The sequence below is a fragment of the Ctenopharyngodon idella genome, chromosome 24 (genome assembly GCF_019924925.1).
Source record: "Ctenopharyngodon idella isolate HZGC_01 chromosome 24, HZGC01, whole genome shotgun sequence".
Taxonomy (NCBI): Eukaryota; Metazoa; Chordata; class Actinopteri; order Cypriniformes; family Xenocyprididae; genus Ctenopharyngodon; species Ctenopharyngodon idella.
Window position 1 is genome coordinate 16,828,762 of NC_067243.1, and position 20,137 is coordinate 16,848,898.

The window sequence follows — 20,137 nt, forward strand, 5'->3', positions numbered from 1 at the left end:
TCTTTTTAAATATATGGATTTATTTATTTATTTATTTTTTTTAATTATAAAACCAAGAATGGCGTGCATAATGTCACAAAGGTGAACAGAGAAAGTGGGCAGGGAATCGGGTGCGGCTGCGTGCTGCAGATCAGCATGAGATCCTGATGAGCTTTCATGCTCATATTTGGTGTCCTACAAAAAAATTGAGGATCAGTTCGAGGACGCGCCGCCTGGTCCTCGTCGATTCTAGATGGGTTTATCCAGGCGGCACTTACATCAACATAGACAATGCAATGCAAATATCAACAAGTAGTCTTTTATTCAATATTTAATGGGTAGCTGCTGCTCATGCTAATGTTATAGTTTACAAGCGTGCGCGCGCCACTGGAGACCTTTGCGAATTGTTTGCACGAGGGAGAACTTGACGGGAGAAGAGAAACGTGCACTAAGTTGTAGTCAGTGAAGAACGATGACCATGTTTTGGTGGTAAAAGACTCTCAGGTGTCCATTTAAACGGTTCCAGTGAGGGAGAAGGTTGTGCGTTCATTTTTCATTGCTGTCCCGGGAGTGGAGAGATGTCAGCCCGCAGGAGTAGATCGCATCGGTCGCTGAGACCCATTTGTATGATTTTCGTTCTGCTGTTTGTCAACATTGCTGAAACAGCTGCAGAAGATGACGCTTTCAACGCAGAGGTTTGTAGACTGACTCGTTTTGAGTGTTGTACAAAAATACACGAAACAAACTGTGTGGCGTTTGTATTTTTTACATGTGGAGTTGTGAAATTTTGTTTGGCTGCATTTTGTTCTGGTCGCTCAGGATTGGAATAATTAGCTTTAGGTTCAGTTTAGGGGAAAAAGCATCACATTTAAAAATAAAAAAAGATTATCATCTCCACTTTTCAATCAGTTAATATCAGGTTTACTGATTTATTGTATTTATTGTATTGTTTAGATAATTACTCAACTTTTTTAAATAGTGAAATGCGGGCATTTTACAATCAGACATCCCAAAACAAAGATGAAAATATATTTGTTATATAGATAAACAACTAAAATGTAATGTATAAATGACAGCAATAGATATTATTAAAAATATTTATATTATATATTGCTTATAAATTATTATTTTATAGTATATTGGTCATTCTATTGTTGGATCAATAAAGTGGTCAGTTTGTCTTTCTTTACAATTAGATCTTTATAAGCTTTTTTTTTTTATTATTTTATTAAAATAAAAGCGAATTTCAAAGTGTTTTTTCCCCGCTCCTCATAGGATCATAGGGTTTCATTGGTTTACTTGTAAATCTGGGGCTGTATTACAGTAACATCAGAATAATATCCTGTTTGTTTACTAACCATGGTAATTTCACAGTCAAGAATTAAGATGGGATGTTTCTGTAGCACAACCCCTGGTGAACATCTCCAGATCTATCATGTGGTGTGTAAGGATGTGCCTAAGGATGTTTACATCTGGCCTCACTCATAGCCTGACCATGTGGCAGGAGTCTTAACTGTGAACATATTCAGATTATTAATATTCAGTGCTTAACCAAACATTCAAAACTTGTCTCTGGTGCATTTTTTAAAAATATGGTTTGAGTTTAGACAGTGTTTATCTAGTTTTAAGGCTTTAAGGACCTCCATAACATTTGCCTTTGGATTCTTGTGGATAGTTGTGTAATAAGAACGCATCTCGTGTATTAATGTCTTCCTGATCTGTAATTTTTTTTTTTTTTTCCTTTCTCTTATGTAATCCCATCCTCACCACAATACTTTGTAGTTTTAACACATTGTCCTCTCCAACATTTTCTGTGTCTGTTGTTCCTTAAAGTCATGGCTGAGGACGTATGGCTACCTGTCCCAGGCTAGCAGACAGATGTCCACCATGCAGTCAGCCCAGATCCTTTCTAGTGCCATCAAGGATATGCAGCGCTTCTATGGCCTGGAGGTGACCGGACACATGGATTTGGCCACTCTGAAGTATGATTTCCTCTTATTCAACTGCCCATAGAACAACAACAAGAGCTCAGTCTGAGTTCAGTCTGTAATTGTGTGGAGTTAACTGAGAAAAAAAAGAGTATAAGTTATTGTCCTACAGTGTAACCAGGTCATGTAGATTATCCATAACGCTTACTACTTAAAGCAGGGTTAGTTCACCCAAAAATGAAAATTCTATCATTAATTACACACCTTCATATCGTTCCAAACCTGTAAGACTTTCGTTCATCTTTATAACACAAATTAAGATTTTTGTTTTGATGAAATCAGAGAGATTTCTGTCCCTCCATAGACAGCTAAGCAACTACCACTTTGATGCTTCAAAAAGTTCATAAAGAGATCGTAAAATTAATCCATATGAATCGAGCGGTTTAGTCCAAATTTTATGAAGAGACACAATCGCTTTATATGATGAACAGATTGAAATTAGGCTTTTATTCATATATATGAATATATATATTTTATTTATTTATTTATTAATTTTTTCAGAGCCATGAAAAGACCTCGCTGTGGAGTGCCTGATCGTTTTGAGGAGTCAACAGAGCGAGGTGCTCGGCGTAAGCGGTATGCGCTTACTGGCCACAAGTGGGATCAGGACAAGCTGACTTACAGGTGAATGAAACATCAATACAAAAACAAATTCAACATTGATCAAGCTAATGATGACCAGAAAAAACATCTTTATTTCCTGCTCAAGTATTCAGAACCACTCACCCAAAGTTGGCCAGGAGCTGACCTATGAGGCTATTCGCAAAGCCTTTAAGGTTTGGGAGAAAGTAACGCCTGTGCGGTTCGAGGAGGTCCCATATCACGAGATAAAGAATGGCAGTGAGGGGCCAGACATAATACTACTGTTTGCCTCTGGGTATCATGGCGATATGTCTCTCTTCGATGGGGAAGGAGGGTCTCTGGCACATGCTTTTTTCCCAGGTCCCGGAATGGGAGGAGACACACATTTCGATGTAGACGAGCCATGGACCTTGAACCAACGGGAGGGCTCAGGTGTGAACAATTTTCTGCAGTCATTTTCCTACTTCAAAGTAAATTAACTTTTTTTCACTGTATATTAGGTTAGCATTTACTTCTCACAGAAATTTTAGATGTTAGTGTAACAGAGGCCAGCTAGTGAGAGCCTCTTTGTTAGTGTGCCCACCTCCCGCGCCGGAGACCCGGGTTTGAGGCCCGCACAGAGCGGGGCGAGTAGGACCTGAGGGGTTACATTAGTACTGTGACCCGGATGGGAGTGAGGTTTAGGAGGGTGAGTGTAACAGAGGCCGGCTAGTAAACCTCACTCCCCTTGCCTTAGAGACTGTGTCTTTAGCGTCCTTGTTAGCACACCCGCCTCCCATGCCAGAGACCCAGGTTCGAGGCCCACACAGAGCGGGGCGAGTAGGACCTGAGGGGTTTCATTAGCAGCATTGAAATGTCTTAATATTTTCACCAACAGATTTAACCCTTTGTTTCTGTGGTTGTAGGTGTCGACTTGTTTCTGGTCGCAGTTCATGAGTTGGGTCACGCACTGGGGTTGGAGCACTCCAACGACCCTTCCGCCATCATGGCGCCTTTCTACCAGTGGATGGACACAGAGAGCTTCTCATTGGCTGAAGATGATATAAATGGCATTCACCAGATCTATGGTAAGCTAGTCTAATATACTTCCTGTTTCAGTTAATTTATCTTACTATCCATTATAGTTAGTTAAGTTAGATCCATTATATGAATTCACATTAATTTGTGTATGTGGTACTGTGATGCTTTTACACAACAGTTCAATAAACAAGAGGTTAATATTGTAATAACTTACATTTGAGACACAATATTGACAGCTACTGTCAATTTCGCCAACAAATACAGTTCCAAACAAAACAACAACAGAACCGTTGTGTGTCTGTGAGTAACACAGTAGTGGTGCGTTGTTCCTAAATAAGTGAATGATTCAGTCATTTACTCAAAAACACAGTTAAGTACCTGAATGAATCAATGTTTTTTAAATAAATGGTTATAATATCGCAGTTATGCAGAGATTTCACTCATAAAGGTAGTCATTTGCTTTGTTCCTGAATGTATCAATGTTTTCTTTAATGAATTGGTTAACTGAATGATTCAGTGATTCACTCATGAAGAAAATCACTTGTTTTGTTCAGTGTTTCTGAATGAATCATTTGAATGAAGATTCGGTTTCATTTGTCTAGTGTAATAGTGAAACCTGCAGAAAGAACCACTGAAAAATCCCCACCACTGTCACAGCCAAGCAATCCAGAGTGATACATGTGGAACGCCACCAAAAAATGTGTATCTGATGCAACTGTGAGTTCTCACAATGCAGATCAGTTAAAATCTGATGATTTCTTTAAGCTTTGCCACATTTATGATACAGTTATTATCCACATTCTGCTGTTTTATGAGTTTGAAACTTCAGTCCAGTTGCATTGAGGTCTGCTCCAGTGAATTTCTCAGTGTATGTGTCTTTGTTTGAGTCTGTTTTCTCCATTTGAAAGCCTTCCACTGCAGACTAAATGAGCCTCATGGGCCTTTTGGTGCTGGATGGAAAAGTGTGACGCGTTTTGTGTCAGTGTGTGTGGAAAAGAGGATGATTAGCTGAGTGTGAAAATGCATTATGGTTTGGTATGTACAGGCCCTCCAGAGATTGTCATCACTCAAGCAGCTCCCACCACAACCCTGTTTACAACCACTGCCGAGCCGGAGCCCACCACTACAGTGGCCCAACCGAAAACTACCAGACCCTCGCTGCAGCCCACCAAGCCCTGGGTGCCTCCGGTCAACCCCACCAAGAGGTCCCATAGACCCCATCCCACAGCACGCTCGGATCAGGATGCACCTGACATTTGCGAGGGGAACTTTGACACGGTCACCATGCTGAGAGGGGAGATGTTTGTGTTCAAGGTTAGAAAGAGTTATCTTCAGTAAATGCGGTTATAGTCAGGGGTGAACATAACTGGTACGCAAGCGTGGTAAAAATAAATGATGCGCTTTTGAGTACCAACATTTTTAGGGACAGGGACAATTTTACTTACTGGAGTAGGATTTTTCTCCATCTCTGGTAATATAGCAACCATGATGATATTTGTGTTCATTAATTATTAGGAGTTCAACAGATCGCAGTTGATCCCACGGTTCGGCACGCATGTGATTCGCGGATTAACTGCTAAGTTTAACCATCATAGAGTGAAAGTTTATCATTTGGACGTGTTTTATCTTGCTAGGTTACGATTTCAAACTATTTTAAACTCTGAAAAAGAGGAAAATCTGGACTTTAGCGTGTGCACGCAAGAGAGAGGTGTGTTTCAGACAGCGCTCAAACACTGAATTAAAGGATTAGTCCACTTTCAAATAAAAATTTCCTGATAATTTACTCACCCCCATGTCATCCAAAATGTCCATGTCCTTCTTTCTTCAGTCGAAAAGAAATTAAGGTTTTTGATGAAAACATTCCAGGATTATTCTCCTTATAGTGGACTTCAATTGGTCCCAAACGGTTGAAGGTCAAAATTACAGTTTCAGTGCTGCTTCAAAGGGCTTTAAACGATACCAGACGAGGAATAAGGGTCTTATCTAGCGAAACGATCGGTCATTTTCTTAAAAAAAATTAAAATGTATATGCTTTATAGACACAAATGATCGCATCACAAGTGCTTCCGCCAGACCGCCATTACGTATTCTTCAAAAAGCTTAGGTCCTACACCTTCCCTTTTCAACTTACGGAACGAACGCAGCGCCAGTTCCGTTTTTTCCATAAGTTTTATAGGGAAGGTGTAGGACATTCAGCGTAAGCTTTTTGAAGAATATAGAAACGCGGTCTGAAAATGACCAATTGTTTCGCTAGATAAGACCCTTATTCCTTGTCTGGTATCGTTTAAAGCCCTCTGAAGCTGCACTGAAACTGTAATTTTGACCTTCAACCGTTTGGGACCAATTGAAGTCCACTATAAGGAGAGTAATCCTGGAATGTTTTCATCAAAAACCTTAATTTCTTTTCGACTGAAGAAAGAAGGACATGGACATCTTGGATGACATTGGGGGTGAGTAAATTATCAGGAAATTTTTATTTTTAAAGTGGACTAATCCTTTAATTCCTCTTTTGCGTTTACTTGAGCTTGAACGGACACATACACCCAAATTAATGTCAAAATACCTGTCTCGGCAAGTATTCTCTCGGTTATGTCATACTTAAACAGTTGAGAAAGAAACCGGATGTGTGTCAGTATATTCGGTCTTAAAGTGACAGCAGCCTAAAAACCCACTCAAAACATCTTAGCAACATCTCTCTGGACAACTGCATAAAAATACTGTAAACCACTAGCAATGTCTTTTGTTTTGTTTTGATGATCATTTGGATCAGGTGTCTACAAGAAGATGGTTGAAATTTTCCAACAAAGCATAAATCTCCACACATCTTTCTGTTGAGCGTTATGATTAAGTGAATGATGTTTTTCTTTGACAGGGGCGTTGGTTCTGGAGGGTTAGGAGGAACCGGGTTTTGGATAATTACCCAATGCCGATCTCTTTCTTCTGGATGGGGCTTCCAGAGGACATAGACGCTGCCTATGAACGGCATGATGGGAAATTTGTATTCTTTAAAGGTCTGAGTCATGAATTAAATATTTAAGAACTTAATTTTACTGAGGTTTATGCTTAAAAAAACAAATATTATATTAAAATAAATTATTTTTATTATAATATTTTTTTTCTGAAAACAAGTCCTACTATCTTACGCAGTTTTGCTTCTCAAGTATGTAATTTTTTAAGGAGGTTTACAGATTTTTTTTTAAATGGAAAACAAGACTAAAATACTAAGTAAGATTTTTTTTTTTTTTTTGCAGTGAAGCTGTTACTATTATGATCCAAAAAGCCGAGCATCTTGCTTGTATGAGAATGATAGACATCTTTAAAAATGTCAGCACCAAAATCATTATTTCCTAGATATCAGTCCTCGTCTCCTTTAAACATCTGTTCCTGCTGTAACAGGATCTTGAAGTCAAATTATGTCACTTGTAAAACACTCCGAGAGGAGTGAAGGAAAGTCTGGCAGCATCGCAGGACTTGGTCTGCATTGCGTCAGCTTCAACTCCAGATGCTGACTGCTCTGTTTTCATTCTGAGAGAAGAAACCTGGAGAAGTTGGAGTAGGGAATGTGTAGTGGAAAGAGCCAGTTATTGTCTTGTTTTTTATGCAGATTGTGAGACGTTAGGTTTCATTTGTGCATTTGTTTGAAGGGAACTTTGCTTTCATGCAACACAAAACAGCTTTTGTGCAATCTCACTAGTTGAATAGAGAGCTCTGTGATATCATCTCTCAGCCATGCAACCCCTCCCTTTCCCTCTAATGTGGCTTTTTGTCCATCCCCTCTTTGTGTTTTGTATCACTCCTGCAGGAAGTAAATACTGGCTTTTCAGAGAAGCAGACGTGGAATCTGGATACCCTCAGGACTTGTTTCGTTATGGTCAAGGCATGCCTGACAGAGTGGACACGGCAGTGTGGTGGGAACCATCTGGCTATACGTACTTCTTCAGAGGAGACAGGTAAACATGCTGGGGCCCTTGTGGAAAAGGCCAGATGTGTCAAGAGGTTGGGAGTTAGCCATCAACAGAGCCATTAGCAGAACAACATAATATTTCATTTAAATGTGTTTTAGAGAGCAGTTTGATCTGGGACTTAAATACTAAAGAATGAAAAAAAGTTGTCAACATGCCACTCTTTTTCCCCAAAACATGTCCAGGTCACATTTCACCATAAAAATGTCAAATGCACAAAGAAAATGTAAAATTTTAGTACCAGTAATGCCTTTGCAATATATTTTCATAATATTTAAGCATGCCCCCCTCCTCCTCATTACTGAAACGTGATGTGGAAAAAAACTGTTTAATAATGTATTATTTTAATGTGAATTAAAGAAAGAATAGTATAAATTAAATTACAGCACATAAAACTATGATATTATATTAAATTAGAGTTTATTTCAGGTTTTTTTTTTTTTTTCAGCTTTTCATTCATAAATATATACAGTTGTGGCCAAAAATGATATTACATTATATTAAATTAGAATTTATTTCAGTTTTTTTCAGCTTTTCATACATAAATATATATAGTAGTGGCCAAAAGTGATGTCCGACCTAGGAAAATTGACATCTTCACTCTTTATTCAAATTATTAAAAATCTGTTTTTTGAAAGCATATTGCATAGTTGTGCTTTGAGTCAGTTGTTTTATCTGTGATAACGCAATGAAACATGACAAAATGTGCAGACATAATTTTTAGCCAGGCTGTCATACAAAGAAATTACAAACACATGCAAAAACTACAGAGAACCAACTAAATTTTAATAACTTATTATGTTGTAGTCAGTGTATGCTTTTTCCTGTGAGATTTTTGTTTTTCTATGCATTTTGTTTTGCATAGTAAAATAAAACCTGTAGCTGTAGTTTACCCCTTTTTTGCCAAATAATTTTGTCAGATAAATACCTTAACCAAGTTTTTTGTTCTTCCCTCATAATTAAAATATTTAAAAATATAAAACATTTTCCTCAGATTTTGATGGTTTAATCCAGTGGTTCCCCGTTTTAGAGGCATTTAACATCCTTCTGCATGTACCCCCTCTCTTCCACTATTATATTTGCCCTCTTAAAGGGATAGTTCACCCAAAAATGAAAATTATCCCAAAATTTACTCACCCTTAAGCCATCCTAGGTGTATATGACAGTGAAAGTGACATTACGGCCAAGTATTGTAACCCAGTGGTAAGTATGGTAACCCAGTCCCAGGGAGTGACTGGGGGTTAGGAGAATCAAACCCGCAACCTTCGGGTTACAAGTCTGACTCTCTAACCATTAGGTTAGAGCCAAACACAGTCAGAGTTAAATTAAATAATAGGGTTTGTAATGGCATTGAAGAGTGAATTTTGAAGCTTTGTAGTTTGAGTCTTAAATCACAGTCTGTGTCTATACTTGTTCTTCATGCTAGTAAATGCTAAATCCCCACTTTACAAAGGTACCTTGTGGAGAACGGCAGTAATGTAGCACGATTTGCTAAAGCAGCATACTCTACATGCAGCCTATCATATGCGCGCTGCTTGTGTGATGCAGTCAGTTTTGACCACAGAAGATGCTGTAATTTGATTGGATGTCATGTATTTGACCTTTTACGGTGCTACCATTTTCCTGTTTTACACTAGAAGCTGAATTTTGCCTGTTAGAAATACATGCTCTGTTTTAATGTTTTTTTAAAGGGGACCTATTATGCCCTTTTTTACAAGATGTAATATAAGTCTCAGGTGTTCCCAGGATGTGTCTGTGAAGTTTCAGATCAAAATACCCCATTTAATATATTATATAAAAATGTCAATTTTTGAGTGGAAGGAAAAACATGCTGTTTTCGTGAATGTATCTTTAAATGCAAATGAGCTGCTGCTCCCCACCCTGCTTTCCAGAAAAGGTTAATGAAAGTTAATTTGCATGTGTTTTAAAGCTGTTTAAAGGGTTAGTTCACCAAAAAATAAAAATTCTGTCATTAATTACTCACCCTCATGTCGTTCCAAACCCGTAAGACCTTCGTTCATCTTCGAAACACAAATCAGATATTTTTGATGAAATCCGAGAGGTTTTTATCTCCCACAGAAAGCATTGTAATTACTGTTATTCATGGTCCAGAAAAGTAGTAAAATAGTCGACGCGACTACAGTGGTTCAAACTCAATGTTATGAAGTGACAAGAATACTTCTGTGCGCAAAAACAAAACAAAAATAACGACTTTATTCAACAATATCTTCTCTCCCCTGTCTTCTACACTGTTTACGTCCAGCGTTTCCAGGTTCTATGTCAGAATGCCGACTCAGTATAATAATTTTTTGGTGAACTAAGGCTTTATATATTAGCATAGAGAGAGAATTCAAAATGAGTTCACATTTTTCCCATTATTGCTTTCTCTTGAAGATATTGGCGGTTTAGTGAAGAATCCCGTGCCATGGATAAGGATTACCCTAAACCAGTGAGCGTGTGGGGTTCTATTCCTGCCTCCCCAAAAGGGGCCTTCCTCAGCGATGATGGAGGTGAGTCAGGCTGGGGGGACGGCTGCCCGAGAAAATGTCACAGCTGAATGCAAGAAAAAAGAGAGACAAGTCCATTAATCCAAAGCTGAGAGGGAAAATGTGACCTCATTGCTGAAAAACTGGGGCGCAATGAGACCTTTGACTTAGAAATGTTCTGCTCTCACTTCTAATTTCACGCCATTGTTCATGATCGTCTTTGGCACATCTTTTTATAGCTGTGAAATTCGGAGCCTGTCTACGATTGGCTAGAATCTCCTTTGATCAAGCATTTGGTGATGATGATATGGAATTTATGTCATACTAGTCACTAGTGTATTCATTTACTGTACTAATTCACATTTTAACTCTTTCCATACAGCATACACTTACTTCTACAAAGACACCAGATACTGGAGGTTGGATAACAAGCGAATGAAGGTTGACACTGGATACCCGAGATCGATTTTAAATGATTTCATGGGCTGCCGGGTGCACTTTGATGTGGAAACGGATGTAAATCCCGACCACCGATCACCAGAGACGACCAACAACAATCAAGACCCTGACGACTACAAAAATGGTGATGAAGAAGATACAGAGGACGGAAATGATGACAAAGAGGACGAGGAAAAAGTAGATGTTATTCTAAGAGTGAATGAGACTGATGGGCACATCATGACCCTCATCTTGGTGACTGTGCCTCTGATTCTGGTGCTGTGCATTCTGGGAGTGATATACATCATTATCACCACACTTCAGAGGAAAGAGACACCTAAAGTGTTAGTTCACTGCAAAAGGTCCCTGCAACAGTGGGTCTGACAAAATCCACACACTTTCGCTACCCAATAGCCAAGTATTTCTGCACATATGTTTTCTAAGAGACACACACCTTGTCGTTCGATTTGTTCAATGGTGCTCATCCAATCAAAAACCCTGTTCTAGAATTTGCACTTTTGATAGTATTTTGATTGTTTTGTGGTCATTTTACGGTTGTGTGTGATGTTGCAAGTGAATCGTCCGTCTGCGAGGTTTCTGTTTTCCTGTTGAGCCCGAACTGTTCGGTTGTACACTGTGGGAAACATTGGATGTATGAAAATAAGCTCAGATCAGCACATTTCTTTCACATCCTCTGCTAATCGGTCTCAATAATGGAGAAAACCGCAAACTCTGCATCGAGGTCTTGCAGAAAGTGCAGGGTTAAAAGAAAAGTCAGGCTTAATAAATTGTCTCACGCACATTTAGCAGGGTTTATAGTCTCTTCCCTGTGGAGCCTGGCTTGCATTACACAGATGTTGCTGATTTTGGACTTTATGGAGAGAAAAAGAGGGGGATGGGGGCTTGTAGCCTGCCAGCATTTCCTCTGCCGGAGTTCCACTGAGCGTGCCAAAGACGAGGAGGAGGGGGGAATAGATTTGAGGTGTGGCTGTACTGTCTTTGTGACCTACATTAGCGCTCCCCTACTTATTTTTCCCCCCTCAAAGTTTGTCTTCCTGTGGGACTTTCCTTTGTTTTCCCCGCCACACTTCCAGTCTCCTCATTTGTGAAGTTTTTGTTTTTGAGAGGCAATTCTGGCCTCTGATTGTGTCCATCAGTGCCTTTCATGACTGAATCTGTGCCTTAATAGTGCAGACCATCACCACTGTGTTGGAAATGTCTTCTTTTTTTTTTTTTTTTTTACTGACCGCCGCAGGCTTTTCGTAGTAGCCGCTCGGTTTGAGCGAAAAGTGCAAATGCTTTTCTTTGTTCACATGGCCTTCTGTGTTTTAAACCTGTGTCATTTTTGTATTTCATGTCAGTATGAATGTCTTTGTGCTTTTTGTAGTGCCAAATGAAAAACTCTCCCTTGACTATTAATTTGATTGTTTTATTTGATTTATTTTTGATTTGTATTGTTTTATATTAACAGTTGAGTAAATCATGCAGGGCATGTATTGCTTATGTTCACAGATATTATCTGGTATGTAGCTTGCTCACAATAAAATGGAGTATACAGCTGTAAGTATGCCTTTAAGTTTTAACTTCCTCCACTGATTATGTACTTCCTTTGTTTTGGTTTGAGTACAATAACACTTTTAAACTGTATAGCGAGCATTTTTTTTATTCTAAGCATATCAGTTACGTAATGGTAGTGTTGTGTAAATGTTATTTTCCTACTATTGTGTTGAAGGTACCAAATGTAGCTGTCCACCAACTGAAACAAATTTTAGAAAAAGCCTCGCAATTAAAATCCTAAGATTTAGATTCATGATGTATGTCACCTAAACTGTTAATTTGACCATAAAGTCTTTTAAATTACATTTATATATAATATTATGTAATATACTATGTAACCAAAACTAAAGATTGTGTAATCAAATATTTCTCATTAGTTTTGGCTTAAAGCTAACTAGTCAGGATGCCAGTTAAGCATTCTGATAGCTAATTAGCCTGCTAGGTTAACAGTTACTCTTTGCAAAATGTTCAATTATACATTTTTATATGTATTATGCATTTTTTGTTTGATCAAACATTAAAAAGGCTACCAAAGCAACCCCTTAACTGAACTATCTTAGCATACTGCTAACCAATTAGCTTAGCCTGTACCCTTCGCAAATGTTCAGTTGTACATTTTTATAAGTATTATACTATTTTGTTTGATCATGCGTTAAAAAACGCTATCCTAGCTACCTTTACAGTGAACTAGCTTAGCATACCGCAAGCCAATTTGTCTGCTAGCTTAGCCTATATCCTTCGCAAATGTTCAGTTATACATTTTTATTTTTTTGTTTGATCAGGTGTTACAAACAGCTATCCTTTCAGTGAACTAGCTTAACATACCGTTTTCCAATTAGTCTGCTAACTTAGCTTATATCCTTTGCAAATTTTCAATTACACATTTTTATATGCATTACTATTTTGTTTGTTCATGCATTAAAAAACGCTATCCTAGCTACCTTTCCAGTGAACTAGCTTAGCATACTGCAAGCCAATTTGTCTGCTAGCTTAGCCTATATCCTTCGCAAATGTTCAGTTATACATTTTTATTTTTTTGTTTGATCAGGTGTTACAAACAGCTATCCTTTCAGTGAACTAGCTTAACGTACCGTTTTCCAATTAGTCTGCTAACTTAGCTTATATCCTTTGCAAATTTTCAGTTACACATTTTTATGTATTACTATTTTGTTTGTTCATGCATTAAAAAACGCTATCCTAGCTACCTTTCCAGTAAACTCGCTTAGCATACGTTTGCCAATTAGTCTGTTAGCTTAGCCTATACCTTTTGTAAATGTTCAATTATAAATTTGTATACTTACACCTTATTGTTTGATCAGACATTACGAAACGGCTACACCAGCTACGCTTTCAGTGAACTGGTGTAACACACCGCTACTCAGTCCTGCCAGTGTAGCCTTCGTAAATGTTTAATTTTACAATTTTATACGTATTATATAGAGCTGCACGATTAATCGTAAAAAGATCGCGATCTCGATTCAAGCACCCACGCGATCCTACTTTATTAATGACAACGATTCTCCCGCGTCTATTAAACCTTTGACAAAATCATACCGGAACGTTCAAATCTGTGTTCGTGCTGCCAGAGCCAGAGATAGCCGTTTTAAATTTCTGTATTACAAATAATTCACATTATCACAGAAGTACTGAGATATAAGTTTTAAGTTAGTATTTAAACACCGATGTCTACGATAGCGATCAAAATAGAGCAAACTACCTTTTGAAACGAACTTGGCACGTCAAATAACGGTTGTATCAATTACATCTAATTCTACTAGGTGGCGACAACTGACTGTTAAAAAATGCAATTGTCATTGAATCATTCAAAAGATTTGTTCAAAAACACTGATTCATCCACCAATGAAACAAGTATTTATTAATGAGTCATTGAATTCATTCAAAACCATTTTTTAAATAATTCATTCAAACATTTTCCAGCAGTTAGAGTCAGAAATGTATATTTTGTCAGAACCTCTAGTAAATTACACGCTATTTTGTTTGGTTGTATATTCAGAATCGTGGGAGAATCGTGATCTCTATTTGAAACCAAAAATCGTGCAGCTCTAGTATTATACATTTTTGTTTGATCAGGTATTACTCTCAAGGGTTTTAGGTGGACTTAATAGTTTGATCGAATTTCCCATGACACCATCAATCATGAAAAGATGTTTTTTAGAGCCAGAGGGTGTAGTTACGACATTTACCAGCAGAGGCTGACTGGATCAGTGGTTGAGGCTGCAGCCATTTTGTTTCTTTTTACTTTGCGTCACACCTGTCAAATGAGGCAAATGCGTAATCACCACAATAAGCTCCGATATTCTGTATTTTCCTCTATCTATGGGTATCTTAAACGTACTCATAATTTACTTAAATGACCACAATTAGTTATAACAACCAGACCAAACAAGCTACGCCCTTCATTTCTCATTTTAATTCCCAAAACAAACTCGCAGGACCCCTAGCTTCACTCTCTCCACCAGTATCCTGTTAGAGGATTAGATCTCTCTTCTACATTTCCACCAATCACATTTGAGGACACGGTGGTGACACTGGCCCTGGGGCTGCTGATAAGAGATATGCTTTAGGGGCTTACCTGAGATCAGTTTATAGTTTGCCTGAAAACAGCTGCCCTTGATCAGTTGCATTGGCCCTTCACTGGTTCAGAGCTTATCCTGCCTTTATCTCATTATTGGATCTGTTGCCGTTTAGCTGCTCAGACCTGTAGCCATGGCATTGGCTTCCGAAAGCAACGAGTTAGATGCAGTCACCCTCAAAAGTCAAAGAATCACAGTAAACTGTGCTACTTGTGTCGCATTTGATGGACCATGAATACATAGCTCAGGTGCAGGACATAGAGAGGCACCTTAAGCTAACAAAATTAGCATGTAGCATGAAATAGTTTATTAATAGCTAATTTCTTTTGCTGTCAGCTTTGATTAGTTAATCCAACTATCTTACAAATTGGGTGTATGTATTTTCTGTTTGTTGCATACTTTTATCTGTAGCTTAGCTACGAGGTTATTCTCAGAGAGGGGAACTGATGACAGTAGGCTATGCTTCAATGATCTAAAACTGCAGTTGTGTTAGCCTACTGACACAGAGCTAATTAAGTAAGGATAATCACATGGCAACCACTTAGAACACCTTAGCAACCTCATAGCATTACCCTAGCAACCACTTAGAACATCTTAGGATCAAGTTTTTCACCAATTTTACAACTTTTTGCACATTTTCTCAGTCAAATTTTGTCAGTCAAAACAATATAGTTTTAGATGTATTGTCATTTCAAAGGTAAAGATAGCAGTTTGCACACTTACATGATTTAAAAAAAAAACCTTAAGTAGAGCAGACTAAACAAATTCTTAAACGAAACCTTACGCCTTCAGCATATAGGCCATTGTCTTCACATTGACTGTACCTGGTTAACAGCTCCCACTGTTTTAAGTATAATCTTATGAGGGGTAGCACTGTCCTTCAAGATTTAATCCCGTTTGCCCAGTCCTGCCTCAATCCTAATCCTCACAGACTGCTGAAGTCCGCTCTGGATGGTGTCAATCCCTACGGAATGCCCATCCACTGCTGAGCATTCAGGTAAGAAATCTGATATTTGATAATATATGTTTTTTTCCCCAGAATCACTCAAATTATGAAGCTTTATGATGATGGTGCTCTAGAAGGGAGCAGTGATTTAGATCTGATGAGTGTTTTAAGATATAACAAGTAATTGTGTATATTAATCCTTTTTAGCACAGGAAAAATTACAATTCTAAAAGCTTTAGCAAGTGGACTTGCTTTAAATATCCGATAAGGTTGTAGCATATACACTCCTGGGAAAACAAAATGGGCCAAGCCCAAAATGGCTAAACACTAAGCTTTTAATTGTCTTAACCATAAATGATTAGTCAGGAAATTAGAAAAATTTAAGCAAATGCACTACTTAAAAATCCATTGCTGTCTCAGAAAAACATCAAAGACAGAATGAAGTTTTTGGCAGAATACGGGAAGTTGTTTGTGGAGTGATGAATCACAATGAAACGCGAGTTGCATGGGGATGATCCAGAGTGGTGTCTTCAAAAATGTACTAAAAATATAATAATGCTGAAGTGAAGCAAGAAGGAAGAGGTGTCATTGTGTGGGGAGCCTTTTAGCTGCTGGTATTGGTGAGCTACTTCACTGTGAAAAGTCATTTAAAGCTTTAGAGTACAGGAGAATATTGCAGCATGGCTTGCTTCCCACAAATGCAAAGTTAATATCTAAAGAGCAATGATCAGATTTTTCAACTAGACAATGCTCCTGCCCAAATTGCAAAGACAACCAAGAAGTGGCTTGAGAACAAGTCCATCTGGCTCATGTTTTGGCCTTGGTCAGAGTCCAGATTTGAACCCTATAATAAATATATTGTCTCATATTAAACTCAAACAAAATGGGAGACATTTTTCACCTACTCATGAACTGTCTGAAGCCATTAACATTGAGCGGAAAACAACACTGACTCCTCTTCCTGTAAAAAGCTGTCTGCAAGTAGGGGAAGGCTATTCCTTGCCAAGTTACTTTATATACAGTATTTGCGCAACTTGCTAATTTCCTGACCAGTGGTTTGTGATTTAAAATTGTATTTAAAAAAAAAAGATCTTGTTTTCAAGCCTTGTTTACACTGCACACGTCTGCGGTGTGTTACGGCTCCGGCAAGGTTTTGTTCCATCCTCTACACGGTGTCAACTCACACCAGAAGCATTTCAGAAGCGAAGCGGCTGGATTCGCGAGACTTCAGATTTGTCTTTTTTTCCTTGATTTTTTTTTTTTGTTGTTGTTTGTTTTTTTAATGGCTAAATGGTTATATTTTGTCCGGCTTTATTGTGTTTATTGCTATGCCATACTTTATTTTGTTGTAGGTAACAAACAAAGTTAATACACTTAAAAGTCCAGTTATGGATGACAAGAACAAAAAAATTTCAAGTTTTTCAACTTCGAATCTCTTGTCTTCAGTTTCTGGCCTCCTAGTGATGTGAAATATGAGCGGGAGTTTACACAGGGTGATTATTTTGACTTTATTTTGTATTTGAGCTGCGGGTCTTGGATGCGGCGTCCGTCAAAAATAGGCGAGGCGCCTATCTTTAGCGAAGCGGCGCGGCAAGTCGCTTCTGGGACGCTTCTGAAACGTGCCGCAGCGCGGCTGGTGTAAACACAAGCATTGACTAGAGTGGCTGCGGATCAGCTCCGGTAGTCGCGTCGCAGCCGTAACGCGCCGCAGAAGCGTGCAGAAAAATAGCCGCATCAAAGCCGCGTAGTAATACAAAATAAAAGATCAAAAACCTGTCAATTTCAAAATAAACACCCAGTGCAGACTCAGACGTGGGATAGCAAAAAAAATAGCAAAAACACAACAATAAACAGAATTAAACTGGACAAAACAAACATTTAACTTACCCATTTTAGAACACAAAATTTGAGAAAAACAACGTAGGACAGGCAAATCACGTGGTCTTGCGAATCCTGTCGCTTCGCTCCTAAAATATTCCTGGTGTAAATTGGCATCGCCTAGAGGACGGAACAAAAACTCGCCAGAGCCGTGACGCACTGCAGATGTGTGCAGTGTAAACAAGGCTTTAGGGGTTACACTGCACGCATCTGCGGCGCGTTACGGCTGCGACGCGGCTACCGGACCTGATCCGCGGCCACTCTAGTCAATGCTTGTGTTTACACCAGCCGCGCCGTGGCACGTTTCAGAAGCGGCTAGCCGCGCCGCTTCGCTCAGATCGAAGCTGTGCGGTAAATACAAAATAAAAGTCCAAAATCCTGTCAATTTCAAAATAAGCACACCGTATCGCGTCTAAAAGGTGTGGAAAGCACGACCGCGCCGCTTTCTCCTTCTTTCCGAAGTGCTTGCGCTTCCGTGGCATCTGTCGTTGCTATGCAACCATGAACTGCGCTCTCCACGAGGACGAGGAAGTATCAGCAAAGGATAAATTGATTTCTAGCCCTTGCATTAGTTTTACTACTAGATATATTTATGGAGATGAGATGTAAAAAACACCCTGTACAGCTATGATCAGCTGTTCAGCTGAGATTTCGATGTTTTGTTACGGAAAGGCCGAAGCTGATCGGTTGGTTCTTGTCACATGACCTGTGGTGCGCTTGCGGCATTCTGAAAAGTTGAGAATTTTTCATCTCGATGCGCCTGGAAAACGCACCGCATGCACGTCGCGACCGCGTCGCTTCCATTATGAGCGCGCCTGCCACGCGGCTACATTTGAAATAACGTATTTGAGCATGCGAAAGACGCCATATGTGAACGGCCCCTTAAAGAATTTTTTGGGTCTGTAAGATTTTCAATGTTTTTGATGAAGTCTCAAGTTATGCTCATCAAGGCTGCATTTATTTGATTAAAGATACAGTAAAACAGTAATATTGTGAAATATTTTTACAATTTAAAGTAACTGTTTTCTATTTTTCTATATTTTAAAATGTAATTTATTCCTGTAATCAAAGCTGAATTTTCAGCATCATTACTCCAGTCTTCAGTGTCACATGATCCTTCAGCAATCATTCTAATATGCTGATTGCTCAATAAACATTTCTTATTATTATCAATATTGAAAACAGTTAGTTTTGCTTAATATTACTGTGGAAACTTTCATGATTCTTTGATGAATAGAAATTTATTTGCATAAGCATTTATTTGAAATAGAAATCTTTTGTAGCATTATAAATGCCTTTACTGTCACTTTTGATCAATTTAATGTGTACTTGCTGAATTTGTATTAATTTCTTCCCAATTTTTTTGAACAGTATATAAATTATTAACATTGCATTAGCAACGTTAACATGCATATATTTTGTCATATATTGTAAAGTCTTGCAAACTTAATGTACATTCAAATAAGATGTAAAACCACAACCTGCAAGGCTATCAGCTGTGCTACATATGCTAAGTATTTTTGCCATTTTAGACGCTAACACAGATAGTTAGTTTTAATCGTTTTAATGGCTGCCATAATGGGCCTAAACAATCTTACAAAATATCTTGGTCGCTTCGATTATTCGGGACAACTGGGTCCAAACCTGTCTGAGAATTTTATAGCGAGTCTGTCGTGAGAATTAGTCTAGACACAGAAAAAATACTTTCATTGTTCTTTAACAAGTTATGTTTGCTAAGGGATGTGGCAAACATGACATCATTCTATTTCTGAAACTGTTGCGGGGTTTCCCTGTTTGGATAAATAGGAACTTCATTAGGCTTTCCTAGAAACAACTCTCTTTGAATATTGTCGACTGAAGCGTATGAAGCAAGCATTATCTCTCAGCGAGGGTCCCTGGGTTTTAGGTTAAGCTTGACGAGGATGAAACATAATTAACTGCAACTTGTTTCAGGTTAAGATTATCTATACTTATACTTCATGTTGATTCAAACAATGGGAGTTTATGCCATTATTCTATAGTCTATTCTATCATTACAGACACTGTATGTGTGTTTAAGAGATAGTCATTGATTTAATAGAGTTTTTTTCCGTCTCTCAGGATGTTTAACTGGGTTGTGAAGGTCGTACCTCATCCTCCTGGTACACAGGACGATCTGAGGGACGAGGCGATCACAGCGGTAAACCCAAGCCCATTAACCTGCACTCATAATACACACCTCAAAAATATTTGTGACTGTATTTAACAGTTACAGTGTGGTAGTTTGGCCTAGCGGTTAGCGCACATGTTCTGACATGGTGCTCATGCGGGTAATGCAGGTTCAAATGTGGCTCGCAACAATCCCTCTTCTTTACCACTATCATTTCCTGTCTCACCTTTCTCTATAAAAATGTCAAAAAGGCCAATTCTAAAATGAGTCTGAAAGTTCATTCTAACTTCACAAACCCCTAGACATAAAAAACATGAAATAAGTCATCCTCTCATATATTAAATCTCTGATTCTTTTATCTCCCTCTGTTTTTCTCTGAAGAATGGGAAAACATCAAATCCAGGTACATTTACAGCACCCTTACTGCTTGTTTTTTTTATGTTTAATGTAAAATATAATATCTATATATATACAGTACTATAAAATCAATCAAAATATAGTACACTAATGCACAATGAGCCTCTTTCTATCTTCTTTTCATGCAGATAAGTTCAATTC

The 20,137-nt window shown here is 38.4% G+C and overlaps 1 protein-coding gene across 1 annotated transcript; it reads left to right on the forward strand.

Annotated features, from left to right (window-relative positions):
- The first annotated feature begins 129 nt into the window (after positions 1–129).
- Positions 130–12,019, forward strand: mmp15a (matrix metallopeptidase 15a). Its single transcript, XM_051884706.1, is given in 11 exon segments — positions 130–674; positions 1,813–1,961; positions 2,469–2,591; positions 2,677–2,981; positions 3,455–3,624; positions 4,642–4,777; positions 4,780–4,883; positions 6,442–6,580; positions 7,372–7,519; positions 9,926–10,041; positions 10,400–12,019. Coding segments are annotated over 11 exon segments (1,947 nt in total). The 5' UTR covers positions 130–557; the 3' UTR covers positions 10,840–12,019.
- The last annotated feature ends 8,118 nt before the right edge of the window (positions 12,020–20,137 follow it).